Source organism: Odocoileus virginianus, chromosome 33 (assembly GCF_023699985.2).
Source record: "Odocoileus virginianus isolate 20LAN1187 ecotype Illinois chromosome 33, Ovbor_1.2, whole genome shotgun sequence".
Taxonomy (NCBI): Eukaryota; Metazoa; Chordata; class Mammalia; order Artiodactyla; family Cervidae; genus Odocoileus; species Odocoileus virginianus.
Window position 1 is genome coordinate 13,183,871 of NC_069706.1, and position 27,584 is coordinate 13,211,454.

The 27,584-nt window shown below is 40.7% G+C and overlaps 1 protein-coding gene across 1 annotated transcript; it reads left to right on the top strand.

Moving 5' to 3' along the window:
* The first annotated feature begins 593 nt into the window (after positions 1 to 593).
* On the top strand, positions 594 to 27,138 carry RRN3 (RRN3 homolog, RNA polymerase I transcription factor). Its single transcript, XM_020872220.2, has 18 exons — positions 594 to 742; positions 2,818 to 2,923; positions 3,692 to 3,748; positions 6,816 to 6,905; positions 7,053 to 7,182; positions 7,580 to 7,639; positions 8,012 to 8,075; positions 8,807 to 8,876; positions 11,246 to 11,344; positions 12,926 to 13,018; positions 14,008 to 14,146; positions 15,688 to 15,818; positions 17,061 to 17,191; positions 18,166 to 18,350; positions 20,337 to 20,445; positions 22,991 to 23,143; positions 23,944 to 24,031; positions 25,126 to 27,138. Exons 1-18 carry the CDS (start codon positions 654 to 656, stop codon positions 25,285 to 25,287), a joined length of 1,956 nt encoding a protein of 651 aa, XP_020727879.1. The 5' UTR covers positions 594 to 653; the 3' UTR covers positions 25,288 to 27,138.
* Positions 27,139 to 27,584: the final 446 nt, after the last annotated feature.

Below are 27,584 nucleotides of genomic sequence, written 5' to 3' on the forward strand. Positions count from 1 at the left end.
ACTTATTTCCTTTAGGATTTACTGGTTTGAGCTCCTTGCTGTCCAAGGGACTCTCAAGAGTCTTCTGCAACACCACAGTTCGCCTTCTTTATAGTCCAACTCTCACATCCCTACATGACTACTGGAAAAACCATAGCTTTGACTAGACGAACATTTGTTGGCAAAGGTCCAACTCTGAGTCAAAAGTTGGCTCAGTACAGTACACTGGCTAAGTCGCTTCAGCCGTGCATTCTTTGCGACCCCATGGACTATAGCCCTCCAGGCTCCTCTGTCCATGGGATTCTCCAAGCAAGAACACTGGAGTGGGTAGCCATGCCCTCCTCCACTGGACCTTCCCGACTCAGGGATCGGACCCAAGTCTCCTGCATTGGCAGACGGATTCTTTACCGCTGAGCCACGAGCGGAGTCCACAGCCGCCGTCAGCCGCTCGCTTGGCGGGGAAAGTCCTTCAACAGGAAGAAAGAGCCTGATTCACGGCGGGTATTACGCCTTGGCGGCGCTCTAGCCTGGACCTGGGTAACTCAGCTCTCCCCGCGTGGGGCTCCTGATTGGCTGAAGCCCGTCGCTCTCACGCGAGTCTTCCGGGGTGGAGGCGGGCCTAGAGGGAGAAAGACTTCCGGCACAAGCCGGAGTTGTTGCGTTTGTCTGGGCGAATGGCGGCTCCTGTGCTTCACACGCGGTTGCCCGGAGATGCGGCCGTTTCGGCCTCTGCGGTCAAGACGCTGGGCTCGTCGAGGACCGGGTAAGAATCCAAAACACTTCCTTCTGCGCGTCCGGGACCAGAGCACTGGACCGGGATTAGGGGAGCGGAGCTGAAGGGTCTGGGCCAGAGCTCATGGAATGGGTGGGAGCCGAGGGAAGAGGATCGCTCTAGGTCGTCAGGAGTGGGCCCGTGCCCCTTAGATGAGTAATAAAGGTGGGAGAGGGGCTGGGAAAAGGAACCTCCTCGGTTCCAGAGTCCCCTTTTCTCCCCACTGGGCTCCCTCATATTTTTCCAGGCCTGGATACTACATTATACTCCTTTACTCTTCTTCCCTCTTGCTTCTTCGACTAGATTAAAAAAAAGATACTTGGGCTATTTGGATTATTAACCAAATGATGCCACTGATGGCAGATTGTGTCTTTAAGTTTTTGTTTGCTTGAAGGTGATTTTGACGCAAGTTTGCTTAAGTGTTTTATATCTAGCTCAACTTTTAAAACCCGTAACTCCCATAAAACACTTTGGGGTTTAACTTTGAGAGTCTTTCAGTTCAGTTCAGTCGCACAGTTGTGTCCGACTCTTTGCGACCCCATGAACTGCAGCACGCCAGGCCTACCCTGTCCATCACCAGCTGCCGGAGTCTACCCAAACCCATGTCCATTGAGTCGGTGATGCCATCCAACCATCTCATCCTCTGCTGTCCCCTTCTCCTCCTGCCCTCAATCTTTCCCAGCGTCAGGGTCTTTTCAAATGAGTCAGCTCTTTGCATCAGGTGGCCAAAGTATTGGAGTTTCAGCTTTAACATCAGTCCTTCCAATGAACACCTAGGACTGATCTCCTTTAAGATGGACTGGTTGGATATCCTTGCAGTCCAAGGGACTCTCAAGAGTCTTCTCCAACACCACAGTTCAAAAACATCAATTCTTTGGTGCTCAGCTTTCTTTATAGTCCAACTCTTACATCCATACATGACTACTGGAAAAACCATAGCCTTGACTAGACGGACCTTTGTTGACAAAGTAATGTCTCTGCTTTTTAGTATGTTGTCTAGGTTGGTCATAACTTTCCTTCCATGAGAGTCTTTAGCAGGATGTTATGTTTTTTTCACTGACCTGTTTAAAAGAAACAAACTTTGTGAAACTCTTGGCATAATATCATAATTTTTTTTTAAGTACCTACTTTGGATGTTAGAGTTGCGGACAGTATATCAAAAGAGACAATGTCTGTGCTCTCAACTGAGTTTAAAGTCTAAGGAGGGAAAGACAGTAAATCAACAATAATTTCAGATAGTGGTAACTACTGTGAAGAAATAAAACAGGGTGATGGTAGGGGAGGGGATGAGGATGGGTACTTAAGATTTCTGATGTGGAAGGCTTCTGACATTTGAGCTTCAACATGAAAGAAGACAAGGGTCCAACCATGTATGCATTTGGAGAATTGAGTGTTTCTGACAGAGGGAATAATAAGTTATATGGGAATCTGATTGGTGAACTTGAATAGCAGGACTCTGGCTGCAGTATGTAATGGTTGGAAGTGAGGTCAGAGAGACAGGTAGGGGCTAGATTAATGTAGGACCTTGAAGACGATAAGGAGTTTAGATTTTTTTATTCTAAGTGAAGTAGGAAACCTTTGGAGAATTTAAGCAGAAGAGTAGCATGATCTGTCTTTTTTAAGTTTTAAAAAAAAATACTGGGTTGCTATGAGCTTTCTCTAGTTGCAGCAAACAGGGGCTGCTTTCATTGTGGTGTGCAGGCTTCTCACTGCGGTAGGTTCTCTTGCTGCAGAGCACAGGCTCTGGGGTGCCCAGGCTTCAGTAGTTGTGGCGGCTCATTTAGTTGCCCCTCGACACATGGGATCTTCCCGGACCAGGATTCAAATCCGTGTCCCCTGCATTGGCAGGCAGATTCTTAACCACTGGACCACCAGGGAAGCCTGTCTTTTAGTTTTTGAAAGATTTTTAGACCACTGAATGAAGAATGCATTGATGGGGGATTCAGGTGGGAGGAGGGAGGCCAGTTAGGGGACTTGAGCAGTGGTCTCACTGAATAATGTTGGATATTACAAATTTTATTGTTCCTTGTCATGCACTTAATGGCTTGATACTTTGGATTCTGCAGGCTTTCAGACATGCTCGCATTAGAGAATGATTTCTTCAGTTCTCCCCCAAGAAAAACTGTTCGGTTTGGTGGAACTGTGACAGAAGTGTTACTGAAGTACAAAAAGGTAAGAGGGGATAGTGTGAGGTTTGGTGGGTTTTTCCCTCAGATTTATTGAAATGTAATTGATGTATTGAGGTTTGATTTTTGGTGGTCAGAATACAATTATAGCTATTGTACTAAAGACCAGTAGACAAATAAGATGGATTTTCAGTATCAATATTGAAGTCAAATCAGTTTAACAATAGCATGGTGCTGTCAGCTCACAATTAGAGTAATAACCCCTTTTCTGTGGTTTTATACCTTCAGATGCTTTATTTAGCTAGTGTCCTTTAAAATCTTTAGCAAGTGGTATGATTTTTAAAAACCCATTAGATCAGAGCATTTTATTTCTCAAGTAGTTACGTAAGCATTGCTTTGGGATAATAAACCAGCTCTATTAATGGGGATATTTTTGGGCTTTGTTTCTGTGTTAGTTTAGAAGCAATTCTACTGTGTATCAGTGATGGTGGGAAAATGTGCATTCTGTTTACTTTCATGTGTGACCTGCATTTATATCCATAGATATGCATGGATACTATCATGGTCAGATGTCAGTACACAGGTGTATACAAGTGTACCAAAACACGAATGGCCTATAGTCATTTTCTTCTTTCCAAGTCCCCCTAGCTACACTAATATGATTTTAAAAAATTTTATAGCCAGGATTTTGTAATCCAAAACTGAAATGTCAGTGTTACAGTTTTCTTTTTGTGATAGTTTAAAGTCCTGCTGTTGGTCTTTAAAAGGGAAACCCAAGCAAGCAAAAATTCATTTTTTCCCCCTTCTTCTTAAGGGGGAAACAAATGACTTTGAGTTGTTGAAGAACCAGCTGTCAGATCCAGAGATAAAGGTAACTAATTTTGTGTTTGATTATTAGCAAAGTTGTTACCACTTTGTAGAGATGTTAATTCGCACTTTTTGTCCTATTCCATTCTTTAGAACTTACTTTGTGATCCTGCTTTAATGGTTCTCAACCAGGGGCACTTTCACCCCAAGGGAATTTAGTGATGAATTGGGGACGTTTTTGATAAGGGAACAGTGGTACTGCCATGCAGTGAGTGGGTGATAGGGGGACTGCTGAAAACCATACAACACACGTAGCAGTCCTTCACAACAATGAATGATCTGGCCCCAAATCCCAGCAGTCCTGAGGTTGGGAAACCCTGCTTTAATTTCCCTTTTTAGAACCTGTCTTCTGTGCTGCATGCAACTCTCATGTCTTTCCAGTGCTAAAACAACAAAATGAAACCAACAAACGACGACTTGTGTTTCAACCTCCTACTGTGTTTCAGTGTTTTTGGAAATGGTTCGAGATATGTACCTGTCGTGTAAATGGTACTCCCCCTTTCTTCCTTTACTGCCCAGTTGTGGGAAGAATGGTCTGTTACCGTGGGCAGTGGTGGTCAGATTGCCCGGGATAGAATCCCAGCTCCGTTGTGTCCCCAGTGTGTGATCTTGGGCACGTTCTTTAACCTCTCCTCCTCTATTGCCCTCCTTGTAAAACCAGAGAAGTAAGTTCTTTAAGCGTAGAGGTCTTTCAAGGATCCAGTGAGAGCAGTCTCTGACTCAGAGGACTTTGTAATTGTTCATGTTGATAGTATGCACCTTCTCATTCGTGTTTAAATCCACTGTGAAGTCTACTGCTGTGTTTACTGTGACAAAGGTTACCAGTGATTTCCGACATGCTGATTTCAGTGGACTTTCTTTCAGCCCCATAGTAATTCCTTGTAGCAATTTGTACAGTTGACTGCCCATTTCTTAAAACCTTTCCTTCAGTTTCTTTGATCTTCCTGTCTTCTTATTGCTTATCTCTCATCACTCTCTTGAAAGGTTCTTCATAAATTTGGCATTGATTGGATTTCCAAGCTTACCCCCTGTCTTCACTTTACAGATTCTTCCTGTGTGATTCCTTATGTCTTCGTTGCTTTGAGATGTATCTGTGTCCTCATAATATAGCTATTTGCACTTATAGATCAGATTGCTCTTGTGGGCTTCAGGCTTTGTTCTTTCTTTTTAAATTTTAATATAATTTATTTTTTTATCAAAATATAATTGAATTACAACGTTGTGCAGACTTGTTTCTTAACCGCAAACCCACAGGTGTTACAGGTGCTGTGGATTTAGCATTTTTTCTCTTTCAAATCTACTTCTATGGGCTTTATGTGCTTAAATGATTGTCTGTCTCACATACACATCCCCTCCACCCCTTATATCCTTAACAGTGCATCTGAGTTATCTCTAAAGCACATTCTAAAAATGTCACTGCCCTGCTTCATGCCCACTGAGGAATAGAGGACCAGCCCCTTAGCATGGCCTGCAGCATACTTGGAGTGTGCAGTCTCACTAGATACTCTATTTCTTGAATTTGCCACTTTATGGCTTTGCATTTTCTTTCTGGTTGTGAGAGGTTCTCGGTATCCACTTTGCTTGCTGCCTGTCTGAGCATGGGCTCTGGTTACATCGCCTCCCTCTCTTACTGGCTTTGTGATTTGAGGGCAAATGACTGCATTTCAGTGCCTAGCTGTCCCCAGCTATGAAACGTTGGTAGTTCTACCTATCTCATGGAATGTTAAAAGTCTTAGAATAGTGCCTTGCACCTAGTCTTATATTAGTGTTTATTATTATTATTACTGTAATTATAAAACTACTCTTTGAGACCCAACTGAAATGTCATCTTCACTAATGAACTTTCCCAGATTTTGTCTAAGCACATAATTGTGCCTTCATTCAGCCCATGCCCCACACTACCAGCAGATCTCTAATTAGGAATGTGGCTTACAAGGACTTCATTGATATGTCTGGTCCCTCTTTGCTCTCCAGACTTATCTGTTGGCTTGTTTGTTCACGGATACTCCAGCCAGACTGAACTGCTCTTGGTTTTCTGAAGACATGCTTTCACCTTTCTGAAGACATGCTTTCACCTTTGTAAAGTATAGAACCCGTGAGAGTATTCAGTCTGTTTAAAGACAGTGGAAGCATCACTTCCTCTTTAAAGCTTTCTCTGACCTGTGCCTTCTTCTCTGGGTGCACATTCTTTGTGTTCTACTGTATTTCATATCAGCACATCTCCAGGGAATTTTTACAGACCTAAAAATCACAGACTAAGAATCACATCGGTTATGTTTATGTTAGTTCAGAGGAGTGTTGATATAATTTGCTTCTAATAATTGTTCAGTACCACAGTCTCTGACTGGTTTACTTGAAAACTGGAGCATTAAATGTTGTCCTTGTAATTTTGTTGCACTCATTTTAGTGGGAAAGTGACAGACTAGAGCTAACTTTGTATGTAACTTAGCTTGGGCTCTCTGCTTCAGGTCTTGTTATCCTTAATGAATGTGGACACTATGAAGTTACTGTAGTGCACATGAGTTGTGACTTTATTTTGATTCATTTAGACCCATTTGCAAGTTGGGTTAAGAAAAAGTTACGTTGATTGATGACTCTTGTTAATCACCTTAGACTGAATATTATTCCCATGCTTGCAGGTCGTGTGAAGTATAGAGAAAGTAGAGGTACCTGTTGATCTCTGTGGCCTTAAAATATTTGGATATGTTACAATTCTTCACTTTTAAAAAGTCCCAGGTGTCAACACTTAACATTTGGGGTGTTCTCACTTTTCTAGGGCAAGCAAAAATGATTAGAATTAAATATTGCACTTGATTCCTTTCCCTGATATCAATTACTATATTACTTCTTCTTCTTTGTTTTTAGAAAAAAGTAAAATTTATTGTAACATCTTTTTCTGTTTTGATACAAACTAAGAAATCTTCAACCCAATTTTGGCTAAAGTCCAAGTTTGTGACTTTTCCCCCCTAATTTAAATATTGCAGATAGATGACCAATGCCAGATAATATCATTTCTCTGTTATTTTAGAGTTCTTGTGATTTTGAAAACACTTTTCTTTTTTTAACTTAAGGATGACCAGATCATTAACTGGCTGCTTGAATTCCGTTCCTCCATCATGTACTTGACGAAAGACTTTGAGCAGCTTATTAATATTCTGTTGGTAAGTTCACCATATTTCAATGACTGTTACATGTAATTCAGTACTTTGAAAATAGTATCTGTTGAAAATAGTATATATTGTATATATTGAAAATAGGATATATTATATCAGTAAAATGTTTCTTTTGTCTTTCCCTCCCATCTCTAGAGATTGCAGTGGTTGAATAGAAGTCAGACAGTGGTGGAGGAGTATCTATCCTTCCTTGGTAATCTTGTATCAGCACAGACTGTCTTCCTTAGACCATGTCTCAGCATGATTGCTTCTCATTTTGTACCTCGTAAGTCATTGCTCTTTGCTTGCTTCAAGTTTTCTTTTTAAAAATATCTCTTAAAATGGCTACCTTCCCACTGTATTTTGGAGAGTATACCACCATGGACGAGTCCAGGATACTTACTGGAGCAGCAGTAGTTCTGGTACTTGTCTGTTTCCTATAACAACCTCCATGGAAGTGTCTAGATTTATTTGTTGCTGTGATTTTTATGGATTTAATTTGCTTTAGTGAGCTTATGGTGAAGTCTTAGAACTCAGGGATTTTTAGCTGCTTAAACCTCATGCCCACATTGTAAATTTTATTGTATTAAGTTTGGACAACAGAAGAATTGCTCTTTTTATGTAGCTGTTGCTTGTTTAGATCCATGTTAAAAGTATAACATATTTTCTTTTTTCCTCAAAAGCCCGAGTGGTCATTAAAGAAGGCGACGTAGATGTTTCGGATTCTGATGATGAGGATGAGAGTAAGTACAAAGAGGATTAAGCAAAGGCCACGTCTTGTGTCTGAGCGAATGCATGCTAACCGTTCAAGTATCCTGGCTCCTCCAGGACTTAGTCTCACAGGTAGATGGTAACAAAGAGCAACCTTTGATGGGGTCTTTTTGTTATACTTAACAAAAAGTATATCAGTTATATTTAACTGATTACTATGCAATCAGTTGCCACTACTGGCATTATTTATAGTCTTCATTGATAGTCATGGAGAAAAGTCTTGAGATTATTATTTTGCTGACAGATGGTTCAGTTTTGGTCAGCAGGCTATTTTAGCCTTAAGCAGGTAATTTTTCAGTTTTCAGTTTTCTATTAATGCTCATGCTCTCCCTTTTCACCTGTAGATCTTCCTGCAAATTTTGACACCTGTCACAGAGCCTTACAGATAATAGCAAGATATGTCCCATCGTGAGTATACTTCAGTTACTTATTTTTGTCTTGTGGTGTTTAAGTCTCAAGAAAATTATGATCAATTCACAGAAAATTATAAAATGTTCACAGCATCAAACCTGAAGTTGTATGCTGCATGTTTTTGTATCTCGTTGCTGTCATATCACAGTTTAGAAAAAATGGCATTTCAGTTCTCTATGCATTGTCTTCAAATATTTTTCAAAACCTGTATGCCAAGTCTACTCTCCAGCTTTTTATAGTGGTTGGACGTTTGTTTTTAACTTCACAATATCCAAAAATTTTCAGTGAGAAACCCCTATGTGTTTTGTGTCTTGTCTTACGAATAAAAATTAGTTCTATATGTAGGTTTCTTTTGGAGGGGTGAACTTCAAATTCCCCCAGCAAGTTTAGCAAATAAGCTAACTTTAAAAAGTCCAAGTTGATAATTTTTTCTCCTTTTAAAAATAACATGTGTAGTGGGAAGTGTTTAGATTTTATACTGAAGCTCTTTGTTAAAACTTTCGTAGAAAAAAAAGGATTCTCCTTTAATATGCTGATGATAGCAAACTCAGCAGAAGTTTATTTTTCCCTAAGTTGTTACAGATTTTCTCTGAGGTGTTTTCACTTCCAGTTGCTTGAGGTAGGAGTCACCTTTTGCCTCTTGTATCCATATTTGCTCTTAGAATGGAAATGTTATCTTCTGAGAAAGTCTCGTTATCATGGATTTATTGAATTTTTTTTTTTAATAGCACACCATGGTTTCTTATGCCAATACTGGTGGAAAAATTTCCATTTGTTCGAAAATCAGAGAGAACATTGGTAAGAAATCTTTTCATGGGGGAAATAATGGAAAAGTTGTTTTGTGTGGTTTAGTTTTAGGTGGATTTGGGTCTTTTTCTTCAAAGTTTTGTCTGCTGAATTTTAAACTCAAGACTAAGAATTTGACTCAGATTCCTTTCTTAGCAAGCCACTGAGGGTTCTGAGTGCCTTTTCTCTTATTCCTGTGTGCGTGTCAAAGGCAGAGTCCATTTCAGAAATATCTAGATAGAACTTAATGTTAACATAGATAGGAATTGCTGGAAGATAACAGTTCATTTATTACCAGTTGTAAACATGCCTTATTTGAAGGCAGAGCCTTCTGTTAATGGAGCCTTGGAAGTCTTTTGTGTAATATTTAGATCATCTGTGTAGCTTTCAATAACAGTGGTTTCCTTCTAAATACAGAATATTTTTTCCTAAATAATCTATTACAGGTATTAAATAAAAAGTTAATAGCTTTTGCTGATATTTGTGAGTGTGTGCTTCAACTGGAGTGCTATAAATTCTGTACCTCTTATGAACATAGGTGCAAAAATTCTCAACGAAATACTGGGAAACTGAGCCTAACAACACACAAAAAAGAATTATGCACTGAAACTTGTCCTAGGAATGCAAAGTTGATTTAATACTCCCAAAGCAATTAGTATAATAGGCTGTATCAATAGAATAAATGGTATATACTGTATGATCATCTTAGTAGATGAAAAACACCAAAGCCATTTTGTGACAAAAACAGACAAGAACACCCTCAGCCTGATAAAGGGCATCTGTGAAACAAATCTGTGAAAAATTCGAAACTGTTTTTATACTCAGTAGTGAAAGATTGAAGGCTTTCCCCCCACAATAAGGAACAAAACAGGGATGTCCACTTTTGCCACTTCTGATCAGTATTATTCTAGAGTTTCTAGCCAGGGCAGTTAGGCACGAAAAAGAAAAAGGCACCCAGATTGGAAAGGAAGAAGTAAAACTCTCTCTTTTTGCAGATGACATGATCTTATATACAGAAAAATCCTAAGGAATTCACAAGAACACCAGCGGTAATACATGAGTTCAGTATAGTCACAGGGTGCCAGATCAATGTATAGTGACTGATTGTGTAGGACAGTGGGGAGGAGAGTAAATAGTCTTTTCAACAGTTGATTCTGGGACAGGAGTGTGTTCATATGCCAAGAATGAAATAGGACTTCTCTTCATATATACAAAATTGAACTCAAATTGGATAAAACTGTTAAAAAAAAATGTAGGTGAAAATATTTGTGATCTTAGAAAACAATTTCTAGATATACCATAAGCAACCACAGCAAGAACAGTTAAATTGAATTGCATCAAAATTAAAACCTGTTGTGCTTCATAGTCTTCAAGAAAATGAAAAGACAACTTAAATAATGGAAAAATATTTGCAAATCATATATTGGATAAAGGATTTATATCTAGAATATTTAAAGAACTCTTACTGACTCAATAATAAAAAGTCAAATAACTCAATTTAAAAATGGACAAAGAGTTTGAATGGGTATTTTTCCACAACAGATATACAAATGGCTAAGGAGCACATGAAAAACTAAACGTTAGTCATTAGGAGGATACAAGTCAAAACCACAATGAGATTCTGCTGCTTACCTACTAGGATGGCTGTACTCAAAGCGATAGATAATAACAAGTGCTGGCAAAGATGTGGAGAAACCAGAACCCCCCATGCCCTGGTGGGAATGTAAATGGTAGATGGTGCAGCTGCTTTGGAAAACAGCCTTACAGTTCCTCATAAAAGGTAGAATTGCCATATGAACCAGCATTTCCATTGCTCCCAAGGGAAATAAAAATATGTGTCCACCTAAAAACTTTGCATGAATGTTCAAAGCAGCTTTACTCGTAGTAGCCAAAATATGGAAGCCAAGTGTTTAGCAGCTTACGAATAAATGGAATGTGCTATGCCTGCAGATTGGAATATCAGACAATAATAAACGTGAGGTTTATTTGCTGCAACATGAATGAACTTTGAAAACATTATGCTAAAACACCACATGTTGTAATATTCTACTTACGTGAAATATCTATGCTAGGCAAATTCATAGAGAAAGAAAGCAGACCACTGGTTACTTAGGGCTGGGAGGAGGTACATTACTGGAAGATAGAAGGTTTTTTTTTTAGGGTGATGAAAATGTTCTGAAATTGATTATGGTGATGGTTGCACAACTCTGAATAGTTGAGAACTATTGAATTGTACACTTAAAGTGGGTGAATTGTGTATCAACAAACTTGTTTTAAAAATACTGTAGGAGTATATAAATCACAATTATGCTGATATTGTGTATATAAACAGTGTAGTTTCTGTGTTGCTTGATAATCTTTTCTATCTTTTTATGTTTTAGGAATGTTATGTTCATAACTTACTCAGGATTAGTGTGTATTTTCCGACCTTGAGGCATGAAATTCTGGAGCTTGTTGTTGAAAAGCTACTCAAGTTGGACGTAAGTGTTGGATAACCTGTTTTCTCTTCAATTTTTTTTCCCAAATATTATGTTATAATATTTGTTATAATAATTGAAGCAATAGTAGCAACAATAGAAGAGAATCCACAGTTCCATTTTGATTCGTTGAACATTTCTTAAACATTTCCTTTGAACATTGGTGTGTTATTGTTTGTAGACAGTCCTATCTCTCATGGTCGGGGAACAAGCCATTAATTAGATAGTCATGTAAGTGGAAAAGTATTGTGGTAAATGCTGTGACTGGAACACATGCATTATGAGCTAGAAAACCTGTTGTAGTCAGAAGTTGGGAAGACATTCCTAGGAAGTGACCTACAGTAAGTTGCAGAGGGAATGAGAAAGTGGTGGATTCTGGTGACACATGGCGGAAAGGGCCTTGACCGGATTGGAAGTAGAGGAACGAGGGGTAAGGGAGAGGAATCCCTCAAAGGTACTCCGTGTGGAACGAAAGCCTGGTGTTCCGTAACAGTATTAAAAAACGTCAGGAGGAAGTTGCAGGATGACGAGTTCCTCTTTGGATGGGTTGAGGTGCGGCTGAGGGAGCTGGGTGGAGAGCAGTCACCAGGCAATTGAAGCTGCAGGTTGAGGACTGAGAGCAAACCCAATTAAAGAGAGAAAGTGAGATTGGAAGTGGGAGGAAAAGCAAGAGTCTGGACACCCAGGGAGGATCATCTGGAGGAAGGCAGGCTTCTCTCAGCAGCATGAGACGTTGCTGGCCTTCTTCAGGAGGTTGGGAAAAGCAGAGTCCTTGGGTTTGGTGTTTCGGAGGCAGTCTGTTGCTGCAGAGCATGGCTGGTTAGGAAGTGGGGCTCCTGGAGACCTGGTGAGGGTTTGTGGTGTAGAGAGAGGATGAAGCAGGGATGAGAGGCATGTTTCAGGGTTGAGGAGAGGAGGTTTGTGTTCTAAGGAGCTGGGGTTGATGGGAAGCACGCTGATCCTGTAGTGGGGAGGGAGTTCTAGGAAAGACCAGAGGTTGTGTGGGCTGGTGCATTTTTCACTTGGAGTCAAACCTCTCTGGTCACCTGCATCCATAATCTTTGTAAAGTCCTTCTCTGATGTATGCTTATGGAACATTTTAGGGTACATTTAGGAAGAAGGTCATGTATATAGATATGTTAAAAAGGCATATTTGAGTGGTATGTTAAATAAGCTGCCTGGAGGGTTATATGCTAAAATAAATTTCCAGTAATTCAAAATTGACTTTCATTTAATATTTTCTCGGTTGATTGATCGTGTGCTCTTACACACCATGCATATGCCTAGTAAGTGTGGGGTAAATGTTACATTTTGAAGCTATCTGATACAGACCAACATAGCACAGTTCGTATTGATTTTTATGAAAATATGTACTACAGGGTGCTTGATTTACAATCTTGTCAATTCTCTCATGACCGAGTTTCATTTATAGGTTTGTGCCATAATTGTGTATTGAGTTACAGTGCTGTATAGGGCACTAGTGTGGCTATCTTTAGAACATGTACGTTAGGTGAGTTTCCAGTCGCTGAATACTGTGGTTGTATTTTATATGTTTTTATTCTTTTTTTCTTTGTTATGATGTAGGTGAATGCATCCCGGCAGGATATTGAGGATGCTGAGGAAACAGCAGCTCAAACTGGTGGTGGAGCCGATGCCACAGAAGCCCTGTTTAATATGGTCAGCATTTATGAATGTAGTCAGACATATATAGCTCACAGTCCCAGAGGGTGGCAAGAGACAGCTAATGGCTCCTCACCTTTTTCAAGGCTTTCGGTTAAAGCAGTAGTTCGGCAAGCTCGAAAATGATTCCTTAAATGGGTAGTTTGCTGCCTTGTTGCTTATCGACTAGTAGAGTTCATTTCCAAGGCTTTGAATGTGGGTTTGGTGAAGTCTGTTTCCCTTTTATTCTTCCGTCTGTTCCTTAAGTTTGTTTCTGTACACCACGTATTGTTTGTGGAGGAGTGATACATAGAAAAGCACATCAGTGGGATTTCTGTGTTCTACTTGTGTACCTTCACGCAGTGCTTCTCTGCTTGGAGTCTTGTCTTAAGTTGGGTTCACTGGGAGGAGCCTGAGATGGAGATTCAGGTGCCCTTGGGACACAGGGTGTGGGGAGGCAGGAAAGGGCGGAGGAAGGAAGGAAGTGAGAGTTGGGTTTCGATTGGAAAGTCACTGCAGCCTGATCCCCACCCCAGGAGCTCTGGGGCATGAATTACAGGACAGAGTCAGTCCTCCCTTGAGACCAGGAGGATGGTCTCTCTTGACCTCGTGTTATTTACTAGGTCTGATTGGGAGGGTTGGGAGGGGCCAAGGCAGTTCTCTGGAGAAGGGGGCAGCTGTGAGTTGGCAGCCAGTGCTCATAGCAGCTGAGGGGGTGGGTGCCCTGTCCCAGGAGAGGAAACCTGGCACTAATAGTTTGTGCCAGAAACTGGGGGAAATCTGTGATGTTTGCGTGGCTCTTCTAAATGAGAATCAGAGACTGGATCTGTGCTTTCATGTTGAATTCCAAGGGTGGTTCTGATTCATGCCTCTGGTTGAGAGCCCCTGCCTGGAAAGATTTCTGGGTTTTCCCTTTATCTTTTAAAGGAAACAGTTACCCCAGAGTTTTCTACCTAAACTACTTTTACTGAGTTTTTATAACGTCAGTTTTTACTTTACCTTCAAAGGATGAAGATGAAGAAGCTGACCACGAAACCAAGGCTGATCCGGGAAGGCTCGATCAGATGGTCCATCCCATGGCTGAACGCCTGGACATCCTGCTGTCTTTACTCTTGTCCTACATTAAGGATGTCTGCTGTGTGGACGGTAACAACCTGTAGTAGTCAGCTGTGATGCAGTGTGCTGGGTATTTTTCATCCTGATGGAAAATCACTATAAAAATCCTTGTTTTGAGTATGAGGAAAAGAAAGTTTAGAGATTGTTTGCCAACATGATGTAGCTTGAGAATAGTGGGCCTGGGACCCAGACTCAGTTGTGTTTGTCTTCAGAGCCCTTGGTGATCTTTTCACTGCCTACTGTATTGAAAGATTATATATGGAGTTTGGACAGTTTAAGGTGGACCTCAAGTTGGAAACATTTAGGAATGGTGTAGTGGATATTTTGGAGAAGGAAATGGCAACCCACCCAGTACTGGACAGAGGAGCCTGGTGGGCTACAGTCCATGAGATCACAAAGAGTTGGACATGACCAAGCATATGCACACATAGTAGATATCTGGGGCTTTTCAGGTGGCATTTATGGTAAAGGATGTGTCTGCCAACGCAGGAAATGTTAAGAGAGCGTGAGTTTGATCCCTGGGTCGGGAAGATCCCCTGGAGGAAGGCATGGCAACCCACTCCAGTATTCTTGCATAGAGAATCCCATGGACAGAGGAACCTGGCAGGCTACAGTCCATGCAATTGCAAAGGGTCGGACACGACTGAAGCGACTTAGCATGCATGCACACACTTGGTGTTATGTTTGAAATTTAGAGTCTGGGTGCTTTTGGTTGTTCCAGGTGTTGGTGGACAAATTGATATGTTTCTTGCCCTAGGAATTTTTAGGTTTTTAGTGTAGACACTTTGCCTTGAAAAAAGCAGGTTTTTTCTATTTACATTTCTCAGGTTTAAGAATGAAACTCAACCACTCAGAATAGTAGGGCTTGAATCTGAGTTGAGTATGTTACTACTTTAACTTTTTTGCTGCTATAAAAGTAATACATGTTGGTTAGAGAAGATTTGGAAAATACAGGAAAGGATTTTTTAAAAAAGACAGTTTATGTGGTCACACTCCTATTTGGAGAACCATTAGCATTTTTTTTTGTTGTTCTATTTGCATGGGTGTATGTGTTTTTCTCAATGGATTTGGGGAATCACACTATATATAGTATTTTATAATCTTCCCTTTTTACCTCTTATGAACATTTTCTCATATAATTCACGGTTCTTCTAAAAATAGTTACTAATCATATGGATTTAACTGGTTCCTTATTTTTTTCCTCCCCCTGCTTTATTTGCCATTGTAAGTAACAGTGTAATGAATACACTTATACCTATATTGTCACTTGTTTGCTTGTGATAAATTCCTAGCAGTAGAACTTGTAAATGGCGGTTTTCCAATGTGTAGAATCACAGTGGTGTGTGTGAGATGAGGACCCATTTCCTTACCAGTCCTGGATTTTTATAATTAAAATGGAAACTCTGTACCAGATAAAGATGGCATCCTATGCCCCAACCCCCCAACCCCCCATTAGGTTCATGGATGAAGTATTTCTTAATGGTCTTGTTTGCTTTTTAAAAATGTGGTAAATGAAACTGGTGGCTTGAAAATAATGTCTATAAAACTGAAATGCCAAATTTTCTTCACAGGTAAGATTGATAACAACAAAACAAAAGATTTGTATCGAGATCTCATAACCATCTTTGACAAGCTCCTGTTGCCCACCCATGCCTCTTGCCATGTGCAATTTTTCATGTTTTACCTATGTAGCTTTAAATTGGTGAGTATGTCATTTGCGTTATCGTAGCTTTTGTTATTCTTGCCCCAGATTTTCCTTAGAAAAATGAGGGGTGAAAAAAAAAATGAGGGGTGGAGGGAAATGTTGAAGAGGGACCGTGAATTGAATATTTCTTTGTCGTGAGCTCATCTTACTTAGCGCCTCTAGTGACATAGAAAGCCCTTCTCAACCTGTGGAAGGAGGAGAGGGCGTTGCTGCCTCTCAGCTGAAGCTGTGCTCTGAAAACGTCATCTGCGTTTGGTCCACTCGGTGGTGTCCTTCCCTTTCATTCAAGCCTTCACTAAAATCTCATGGACACATTTGTAAAGCAATTATGTTCCAGTCTTAAAAAACCTCATATATAGTGTGTAACTTAATTTTTTAAAATTCTGTTTCAGTTGATATTAACTAGCCCAAACTAAAGTTTTAATCCAGAATTCTAAAACTTTAGAGTTTGTTTTTCTATTTTGAGAACAAAGCAAAACAAAAGAACACAGGACTCTTCTTTGCGCAATTTCATAGCTTCCTAGTCCTAGTCTAGGAGAGTACTGGTCATGGGTGGGAAGATTAAACTCAATCTGCCCCAAAGCATATGTTAGTAGCTTTTGAAAAGAGCTTTTGAGAGAAGTTGGAGGTTGTATTCTTTGTTGAAAAGAAGTGAATTGGTCAGTTTTTCCCTTGCAGTTAGCATAATTAGTCAAATATCAACTGTACTTTAATCCTCATTTCTGTTTCTGGTTAAGTTTGTTATGTGCAGTTTGGAGGGTATGGCAAAAGGGATTCCCATGTGAGTGTGGATAATCACTACTTTCTAGTTATGGCTACATATCAGAATCATAGGGCTTTATTGATTTATTTATTTGGCTGCACCCTGGCAGTGAGAGCACTGAGTCCTAACCCCTGGACTGCCAGAGAATTCTCACTTAACAGAGCTTTTAAAAATTGCTGGATCCCAGAGTCCTGTCATGAATGTGTGGGATTCCAAAGCCCTAAGTCTGTGGGGTTGATTCAGCTGGTTTTGGCATCCATTGAATTATTTAAAGCTGGGGAATTCCTTTTGTTTTTGATAGTATTATCTCAGAGTGTTTTCAAAATAAGAACCATGATAACCCTATTCATTATTTAGCAGTATAACTGAGATACTGAAGCTTTCCTGTGTTGGTGAGTTAAAAATCTTAGAATTCTGCTAGCTAGAATATCTGAAGCATTAGAAAAAGAGGAGACCAACACCTTCTCTTTTTATAGGGATTCGCGGAAGCATTTTTGGAACATCTCTGGAAAAAATTGCAGGATCCAAATAATCCTGCTATCATCAGGCAAGCTGCTGCAAATTATATTGGGAGCTTTTTGGCAAGAGCTAAATTTATTCCTCTTATGTAAGTAACCTGATTTGCCAAGTGCTTTTCTTATCATGCTTTAAAAAGAATATAGTATTGTCGCAAGTCAGAGAAATAACTGCCTTATTTTTGTGGCCTGTTTTTAAAGTGAAAAATTTGTTTCTCCATTCTATACAAGATGTTTATATTTCCAAGAGGCAATTTCAGAATAAAATGTCTCATTTTTAAACTGTAAAACCTCACATGCATAGCTTTTGTCATCTGTATCGTTGCACTTGAACATGAAGATCCGTTTGTCTTCATGAATGGTGTACAGTGTTGTATACTGTTTTGATTCTTTTTATAGGTTTGTCATTTTTCATTTGCATTCCGAATCAATTGTATCTGTTAAGGCTGAAGAAAAAAATCCCCTTTGAAGGTAATGGATCTATTTAGGAGGCCAGTGTTGGGCCTATTTCTTCTAGTGATCCATGAAGATATCCTTGGGCCAGAACACTATTAAAAACCCTTCCCTTAAAAAACAAACAAACTAAAAAACCCTTCCCTGACAACTTAAAGCTGTCTGGGCATTCTGTCCTAAGTTGTTGACCACAGGACTTCATCAGAACCCCCAGGGGATAGTGAAGTCAGCTAGGCAGTTTTTCTCTTCTGAGATGTGGGTAGACATGCCTCCTCTTTGACCATTTTCCCTCAGGAGGACTGGAAGGCCATCGGAAAAGCCCTTCCGAGTTGACCAGGAGAAACTGTTCTCCAACTCTTGACACTTCAGGCCGCCTTAGGGGCCTTCCTGTTGTTCATGGAAGGTCCACATTCTTGACTTTGTAACGGAAGGCTGCCTTTCCACCTGCCCATCCTTTCCTTTGCTTGCTTCTCCTCTGTGCCCATGGGTAATAGATAAAGAAGCCAATGGACAGACTTCTCTTGGTTTGCAATGAGAGGCAGTTGTGTGTTTTTGTGTTACTCTAGTGTGTTATGAAGCAAGTGAAGTTGACTTGAATTTCTCTTTTCTCTAGTACTGTAAAATCATGCCTAGATCTTTTGGTTAACTGGCTGCACGTATACCTTAATAACCAGGATTCAGGAACAAAGGCATTTTGTGACGTCGCTCTCCATGGACCATTTTATTCAGCCTGCCAAGCTGTGTTCTACACTTTTGTTTTTAGACACAAGCAGCTTTTAAGTGGAAACCTGAAGGAAGGTCAGTGATGTGGGGTTGATGGATATGAAACTGGATTTTCCTATGTACTAGTTACCCTTCAGAATGAAGATTTATTACTTTTTTGACAAAAATTGTTTGTTAGAAAACTCCATGTGCACTCAAGCTTTTACAAATAATTTCTAGCAGCTTGTGGGCCCCTAAAAGTCCCATAAGCCTTCTTTTTAACAGTCGATGGATTTGTGATTGAGAAGCTCCCCTTTAGAAAGTGGCAGCAGGAGTCCTTGTCAGGTGTGAGGTGTGGCTCAGCACTTGCGCTGTGGCCGCCCCGGGCTCAGCGCTTCTGATCCTCAGCCCCTACCCCCGTGCCGCCCCCATCCCATCCCATCCCATCCCATCCCATCCCATCCCATCCTATCCTATCCCTGCAACGGCCCAGTGAACTGCGGACTTCACCCCTGCTTTACAGACGAGACCAAACCCCAGGGAGGTAACTTACTGGCAGGATGAGAAATTAAAACTGGGTGAGGGTGACCCTGAAGCTTGAGGTCATTCCAGGTATGCTGCTGTATCCAAAGACTTGAGTTAATTTACTGGTTTTCAGTTTTGCTAATTTCTAAGAGTTAAAATTTGAATCTACCAGATGAAAATTTGAATCTACCAGATGAAGCTTGTTTCTTGGGTTAGTGTATTACAGTTGAAGTTAGTCCCCAAGAACAGCATCAGTTAAGTCAGTTTAAGTTGTTTCAGTTTCATGAATAACTCACATGGTTTAATAGGCTGTTTCCTCTAAGCCAGAGATTCTCAGACTCTGCACTGCTGATACCTTAGGCTGGATAATCCTTTGTTGTGGGGGCTGTCCTGTGTATAATAGGGCGACTAGCAGCTTCTCGCGCGCTCTACCCGCTCGATGCCAGTACTGCCTCTGTGCGTCCTCTGTTGTGACAACTAAAACTATCTTCCAGACACTACCAGATGTTCTCTTGGGGGCACAGTAGCCTTTAGTTGAGAATCACAACTCTAAACTGAAGCTTGTACATGTTGCATTACATGCACTTTCTTATATCATGACTACTGCTGAAAAGATAGGGGGCTTAAAAATAGGTGTATGAACGGTAGTAGGACAAGGTTTTATGACCAGGTAAGTAAAATCAGTGCTTTTCTCTGTAAAAATAAATGCTAAGAGTCTTAGTTAAAGAGGATCTATTTCTTGTAAGCCTTTACATTATTGCATTTTTAGTCACTTTTATCAAAATACATACATCAAAGAATCTCCTAATAAAAAATATACTTAAGCACAAGTTGGTTTGCTCACCTCTTAGAATAAGTGTGGTGTTCTTCTTTTTAACATGGGAGAGAAGTATAGTCATTGATTCCAAGACAGTAGTATCTACCTAATTTTTCCTTCCGCCTCCATAGTTTTGTTATAAAAACAAAACAAAAAACCCCGAAATACAGTGAATGCACACTTGAAAAATAGGCTCAACTTTACTGATAATTTAAGATGTGTAAGTCTTGCTATTGGTTTTGTTAATTGTCACATTGGTGTGTATATACGTATGGAATTCAGGAAGGAGAAACTGCGTACTGTACAGTCATTACCTCAAGGGAATGGAGAACTCCCTGTGCCCAGCTGCTTAGAGATCCCATGGTTGCTCGCAGAAGTCAGATCACATGGTCTGTGTTTCCCTCTGCAGTCAGCGTGTGCTCAGCTTGCATGTATCTGAGTTCCACATTGTCTTAGAAGCTCATAGCCCACTAGGAATGTCTCTTTACTTTCCTGGATCTTTAAAAGAGTAAACTCTTTTCTTTAGAAAGTTGGTTTGGTCATAAATGCGTGTGGTTAAGATAAATGATGTTTTTTGGGCTTTGCACTATGTGAATATCTACATGAACCTTTAAAGCATTTGTGCAAATACCCTTTTAAATTTTGTTTTTTTTTTATATATAGACTAATGAGTGCTACTTAGACTGTTGTGTTTGTATCTTTTAAAAAAATTTTTTTTTTTTTTTGGTTTTTAATCAAAGGTTTGACGTACCTTCAGAGTCTAAATTTTGAACGGATAGTGATGAGTCAGCTGAATCCTCTGAAGATTTGCCTGCCCTCAGTCGTTAACTTTTTTGCCGCAATCACAAAGTAAGTTCTTTCTGCTTTATTTCTGGAAGTTACTTAAAAGTAAACTTATGTTAGTATTGTAAAATTCCATTAAATTCCTGTGATATTACTTAACACAATTCATAACAAAAAGACATTTAAAAACCAGTAACCCAGTGCCTGTAGAAAACACTGCATTGAAAGTGTTGTTTTTTATACTTTTGGTGGCATTAGAAATTGCTACTGCTTTTTAATCTAAAGAGGATCATTCAGCAGAAGCTCAGGCACTTTGAAGTAAGTTCACAAGCCAAGAGGTACAAACCACAGATGTTTATTAGAATGACTCCTATAATAGTAATAAAAATAGACTAGACATGAGATGAACATCCAACAAATAGGGAAATGGTTCAGTGGAGGCTTTGTGACCGCAGCTGATGCATGGCGTGTTGAGTGCCCAGCATGGTTCTGATAAGCAGTCTACGCAGAACTCGCCTGTTCCTCACACCGTCCTGTGACTGTATTACTAACCGTTGGGGCCACAGAGAGATTGAATGTCTTGGGAGAAGTCATGGGTAGACTGTGGCAGAGCTGAGGTTTGAATGCCGACAGGCTGGCTCCTTTGTCAGTATTCACTGAACTATCCTGCTTTGTGTAGAAAGTGAATTGGAGACCTTGGGCCTCTAATTAGGATATTGAGGACAGAAAGAAGAAAGTGTTAGTCGCTCAGTTGTGTCCGACTCCTCTTGACCCCATGGACTGTAGCTCTCCAGGCTCCTCTGTCCGTGGGGTCAGATGATAGCTTAAAATCCTCAACAGATGGTGCTATTAGAAGACAAGGGTAATTTCTGCTCCCCTAGTCCCCTTTAGGGAGAAGGCAATGGCACCCCACTCCAGTACTCTTGCCTGGAAAATCCCATGGACGGGGGAGCCTGGTAGGCTGCAGTCCGTGGGGTCACTAAGAGTCGGACACGACTGAGCGACTTCACTTTCACTTTTCACTTTCATGCATTGGAGAAGGAAATGGCAACCCACTCCAGTGTTCTTGCCTGGAGAATCCCAGGGACGGCAGAACCTGGTGGGCTGCCGTCTATGGGGTCGCACAGAGTCAGACACAACTGAAGCGACTTAGCAGCAGCAGCAGTCCCCTTTAGACATCAGCAGCCTCATTTTTCCTTCAGTGGGTATCTTGTCTAAAGATTTCTCTCGCTCCTGAGATTTCAAAAATGATAGTAAAAAAAAAAAAAACCAACCAGCAATAGTGCCCAGTGGGTGGATGTTTCTAGCATGTTGCTGGAAGATAGCCTCTGAAAGAATAAGGGTGGATGGAGCAAGGCAGAGGCTGCTGCCTGTAGAGAATGTGTGGGTAGGAGTAGGGGCTGCAGCTGAGGGGCAGGCTGGTCATAAAGGCTCGAGGATTGGGGCTGGGGTTAACGGCGGAAGTGAGGAGTAAGATGGGAAGCTGCGAGCAAGAGGTGGGAATAAAGGATTGTGTCAAGGAACTTATGTATTATTCTGTAGCTGCTACTTCTGCATACTTATTGAATTAACCATGTTGACCCATGTGGCTGTATTTTGATGTTGACTGCTGTGTGATGTTCTCGTAATTTTAAAAAACTGATTCTTTGGTGGGATTTAAGCTGCCTTGGTTTTTCAATGTTGGGAACATGGTTGTATGTGTCCTGGCGCACAGGCACAGACTCCTGTCACTCAGAAGTGCAGTCGCCAGGTGATAGAAGTACACACCTTCAGTTTTACCAGATACTGCAAAGTGCAGTTTTGCCATATTACCTTCCCACCAAGAGTCAAATGTGATCCTTGGCTAATGAAACCGAAACGACCATATGGTACTTAAGATTGCAGTAATGACCTGAGAGCCTGAGAACAGATGCCTGAACGAGTACCGTGGGAGGGAAGCGGGGAGCCGGGGGAGTTAGCAGAAGTGAGCTAAGTCCTCATCTCAAAGAAGCGGCCCTGTGAATGGTCTTAAATTGCTAAGTCATAACCCGTAGAGGGGTTGACCACGTGTTGGTCCCATGGGTTTTTATTGCAGGGTCTTCTGTCCCCTTAGCTGTTTTCACCCCCCGTTCCTTTCTTGACCATTTTCTGAGGTTGTGATTGAGCAAACCCCATGTCTCCCCCTTAGGGCCTGTCTTAATTTCTTCAGCAGCCAAGTCTCTCCATCAACAATGCGTATTTTCTCTCAGGGAAACCCAAAGCCCTTTTTTCCACCAACCCACTAATTCTCTTACAAACAGTAAAAATAAGTAGACAGCTACATAATTTTGTAAATGGTAAGAATTACCTGTGAACTCAATTCGTTTTCAGTGAGTGGTGCCTATTAATAATCTAAGCCCACTCTCATATTCTTAAAGTGATGGTACATTTTCTTCCTCCTTCGCCAATTGTAAACAGTAGGCCCAGAGGACTGTTCCCAAAAAGGATTACTTTCTACTTTACGCTGTTTTTTCTTGTAGTTGTTAGTTCAGTAGGGGCTGTGTGTTGGGGTGGTTGTCACACAGAAATGGGCGTGTCCGTGCCGAGTAACTGGCACGTTAATGCTTCTGATGGTGTTGATTCTGTTCCAAAGCAAATACCAGCTCGTCTTCTGCTACACCCTCATTGAGAGGAACAACCGCCAGATGCTGCCCGTTATCAGAAACACTGCTGGGGGCGACTCGGTGCAGACGTGCACGAACCCACTGGACACCTTCTTCCCCTTCGATCCTTGTGTGCTGAAGAGGTGGGTGTTGCACCGTCGACCTTTCAGTGGTGAATTCAAGTGTGGTGTGTGCATGCCTTTCCCAGGGCCGGCATGTAGTGCTTCTTTGCTGTGAGTGGCTCTTCTAGCCTCGGACGGGGTCCTGTGGTCTCCTTGTGTGTGCCCCAGGCCCGGTGTGGAGAGGCCGGTTTGAGGGTGCTGAGGACCTACCTCAGCAGGAGCCCAGACTGACACCAGGGGGTTTTGTTATCCGTGAAACTGACTGGTTTGAACATAGAAGAGGCTGGAGATGGAGGATGCTGCCGTTTCTTTGCTCATAAATTTCTCCCAAATGACTCATTCTTTCTTCTGGAGACCACATCCCATAGTCTTGCACGATATAAACAAATGCCAAGTGATTTACCTGGATGGGTAATTATAGAAAACCCCAGGCCAGTCTTAACATCTCATGTATATAAGAAAGCAGAATTTCTGTTATGACGGTTTGTAACTAGCAGCAAAGGAAGTTCTAGAATAATAGAGTTTCACCTTCAGTTTGAACATACTATAACTCACTGTCAATCTTTGCACAGTCGAAGTAGTTTTCACTTGAAAAGATGAGAAACAGTAGGTGTAATACTCCATCTATGTGAGTGGATGTACTCTTACAAAGAAGGAGCCACGTTAGTTAACAGATCCTGCATAGGATGTTTTTGGACATTGTTATTTGAGTTATAGTTTTTACTTTCTCATTTTGGATCTCGTGAGAAAAGAGCTAATAAATATGTGACTTTTGCTGTAGTGTTTATTTATTTGATTTTGAAATGTGACCTTTTTGACAGGTCAAAGAAATTCATCGATCCTCTTTATCAGATATGGGAAGACATGAGTGCAGAAGAGCTTCAGGAGTTTAAGAAACCCATTAAAAAGGTAAATAAAGTTGTGATTTCAGTACACTGTCTGGGGATCTCCTATATGGCTGCAGATCACAGTAGAAGAGTTAAAGGCAGTGTTACATTTGAATACTGCATTTGTTCATCCAGCCATTACAGAACGGAAGACCCAGGTTATGTTCTTATGAGAAGAGTGTTTGCCTTTTTTGTGTGTTTGTTGAAGATTTATGTATTTATTTTTGGCTGTGCTGGGTCTTTGCTGCTGTGTGGGCCTTCTGTAGCTGCGATGTGCAGGGGCTGCTCTGTGTGGTATGTGGGTTTCTCGTTGCACTGGCTTCTCTTGTGGCAGAGCGTGGGCTCTAGGTGCACGAGCTTCAGTGGGCATGGCCTGAGAGCTTAGTGCTCCGAAGCAGTGGGATCTTCCCAGACCAGAGATTGAACCTGTGTCTCCTTCATTGGCAGGCGGATTCTTAACCACTCAAGCACAAGGGAAGTCCTGCTTGCTTTTTAATGAATGTTCAAACCATATATTTCACATGCTAACTCTGGGACGTGAAGGATAATTAAAAATCAGCTTAACAAATTTAGATCTTTACCACTTGATAGTTACCACCAAGAAACAGTCTCAAATTTGCTTATTGCTGAAACGTCCCCGGAAGTTCACACTAATTTTGTAGGTCTTCATGAGTCGGTGGTGAAGATAGGAATGTCAATCTGTTTCTTTGTGGCACATTTGTTTCTTCATTAATCAGATTACTCTTTCTTTTTCATAAGTTATCATTGGAATGCTTTTTATTTTTTCTTTAAATTTTGCATTTGAGGAAGGTGGTTATTCATTTCATGTTACATTAGATTGAGCAAGAGTGATATATCATGTTACCTGTCCTCCTTGAACTTAAAATCTGTTTAGAAAAATCAGATTTTAAAGAGATGTTCACAACGTGTCATGAGCAATTGTGTGTGAGTGGTTTGTAATAAAGAAGTATGCATCAGAGTTAACCTTCAAAATGGAGATTTTTTTTCCTTCACTTTTTTTTTCTCCAGAAGTAGCACATTCCTGAGGAAAAGAATTCCTGAAAGCATTTCAAACTGCTGCTTGCAATCTTGTTTGTAATCTCTGTTTTTGTGCAGGAGGTGGTTGAAGATGAAGAAGATGATTTTTTGAAAGGGGAAGTTGGAATTACACCGAGCTCCTTTGACGCGCACTTCCGCAGCCCTTCAAGTAGTGTGGGCTCCCCACCTGTCTTATACCTGCCGGACCAGTCCCCCCTGGCCACACGGATTTGTGACTGAGGCTGACGTTCCTCCAGTAGTACCCTTCAGTACTGGCTTTCACACTGTCTGTTTCTTTGAACTCAAGCGAGTACATGCTTCAGGCATCTTACTTTCAAGTTAGACTTACTCTGGTGTCTGAACAGATGTGGTTGGGTTTTTTGTTTTCTTCTTGTTTTCTTTTCTGTTTTGTCCCTGTGGAGACTAAAGGAAAAGACAGAGTATCATGTGCAATATTTTTACAGTGGAGTTGGTGATAAATGTTGAAAGCTTGGCTCATACTTACAAGACTTTTTTGACATGATATCTTTTCACTGAAAAGCCCTCTAGGACACTCTTTAAAGTCTTCAGAATGAGTTTAACTATTTTGGATACACTGTGTACCCTCTGCTTAATTGCATTTGTGTTCTGGAGTTTCAGTGGGGGTGCAGGGAACATAGGAGGACAGATGGGGGGGAGGTGGCCAGGGCTGGTCCTGGATGCTACAGGTTGGAGCTGGCACTGAAGGAGATCTCCAAGGACTTCAGAAACCAATAGACGCCTGGAGGGAAGAGAGAGAGGATTTAGAGAAGCAGAATCAGACAGATTGTACATTTGTGAGTGTAAAAATGGATTTAAGAGGAAAAAAGGAGTTCTGGGTTAATGTAATTCACATTGACTAAAAGAGGGGTTGAACTTTTATAAAACACAGTATTTTATCTTGAGGCTCCCAAGAGTGCTGTTAGAACTGGAACTTCTTGTTCGTAGTGGAATGTTATGTTGGTCACTGAGAATTCCTTTGTCCAAAAGTGGGGGAAGAGAGGGGATGTTAGGTTATTTGGTGGAATGGTTTTGCTAGCAACAAGAGACCAGGGTTACAACGCAGTCCCTGTCTACTGGCTATTCATCGTATCATGAATTCCAGCTCACTGAAATCCTCCTCTCTTGAGTCTCTTTTTGTATTTTTATAACCAAACACTGAGAGAGAGGAGGCTAAACAACATTGCTGCATGACAGACTTATGCAAGCGCTGCTCGAGGCATTTTGAAGCTCCTGCATATTTTAGCTTCATTTGTTATCTGTGTACTTTTTTGTTATTTGTGAAAATGGACATCTTTAAATATATTTATTTTTCTGTCACTTTTCCTATTCTTTATTTAAAGTTAAGTGATATTTTCTTGATCACAAATATTTTGTAATGAAATACTTTTCTCTTTCATAGGGCTTTGTATGCTCTTGTATATTACATTGACGGCAATGTAGAATTTGCAGTTTCAGTCTGTAAATACGTTTTTGAAAAACAAATTTTTATTGTTTTAAAAAGGTTTGGATATTGGTGATTTCTTTTGGTGACTTGGTGGAAAGTCCTTTGAGAGCCTTTAGGTTCTCTTTTTAACTGCTGACAAAAAGATGGGATTTTTGTATAGTGCATAAAATGAGTGATTGGAAACGTGTCCATAGAAATTAATGGTGAGTGGAGTCTTTGTGAGTTGGGGAGTAGTTTTAATGTAGAAGGATATATTTATATAGAAGTCTAAAGTTTCAGAGGAGTTGGAAAAAAAAATCTGTTGTTAGAATAAAACAGTGACGTGGTTAACTTGGAACTTTTTTTCTTATACTCTCTGAGCTCCATTTTGAAAATCAAAGTGGAAGTTAATAACTACTTCATGGTTGTGAGGATTTGATGAACATTCATGTAAAGTCGGTTGTTTTGCCACCTTGGGTAAAGAGAGATACCGCGATAAAGAGGCTTGTCACACAAATGTTCTTTTGATTTCTGTGGGTTTTTTTCCTTAATTGATCTACTGTATTAAAGCACCATTTTGCAATATAAAACTGAAATTGAGACTTTACTAAACTGAGATTTTATTAAAGAGGCAACAATAACTGTCAGTGTGTTTGCAAGTTGTTGTTTAGTCACTAAGTTGTGTCTGACTCTTTTGCAACCCCATGGGCTGTAGCCCACCAGACTTCTCTGTCCATGAGGTTTCCCAGGCAAGAATACTGGAGTGGATTGCCATTTCCTTCTCGAGGGGATCTTCCCAACCCAGGGATCAAACCCATGTTTTCTGCATTGGCAGCCAGATTCTTTACCTCTGGGGCACCAGGGAAGGCCAGGTTGCAAGTACTCAGAAATAGTTGCATATTGGTGATGAGGATCACTTCCGGGTGCACCTAGAGGGCATCCCACCCAACCGGTCCAAGGAGAACAGACACTTCCCCAAAATTATAGGTTTTTAAGGAACATCTGTGAAAAAAAAAAGTTGTTTTAATCTCCTTTGGAATTATGTGAAAACAAAGGATTTTTCTATCCCTCTTACTCAAAAGCAGGCTTTCAG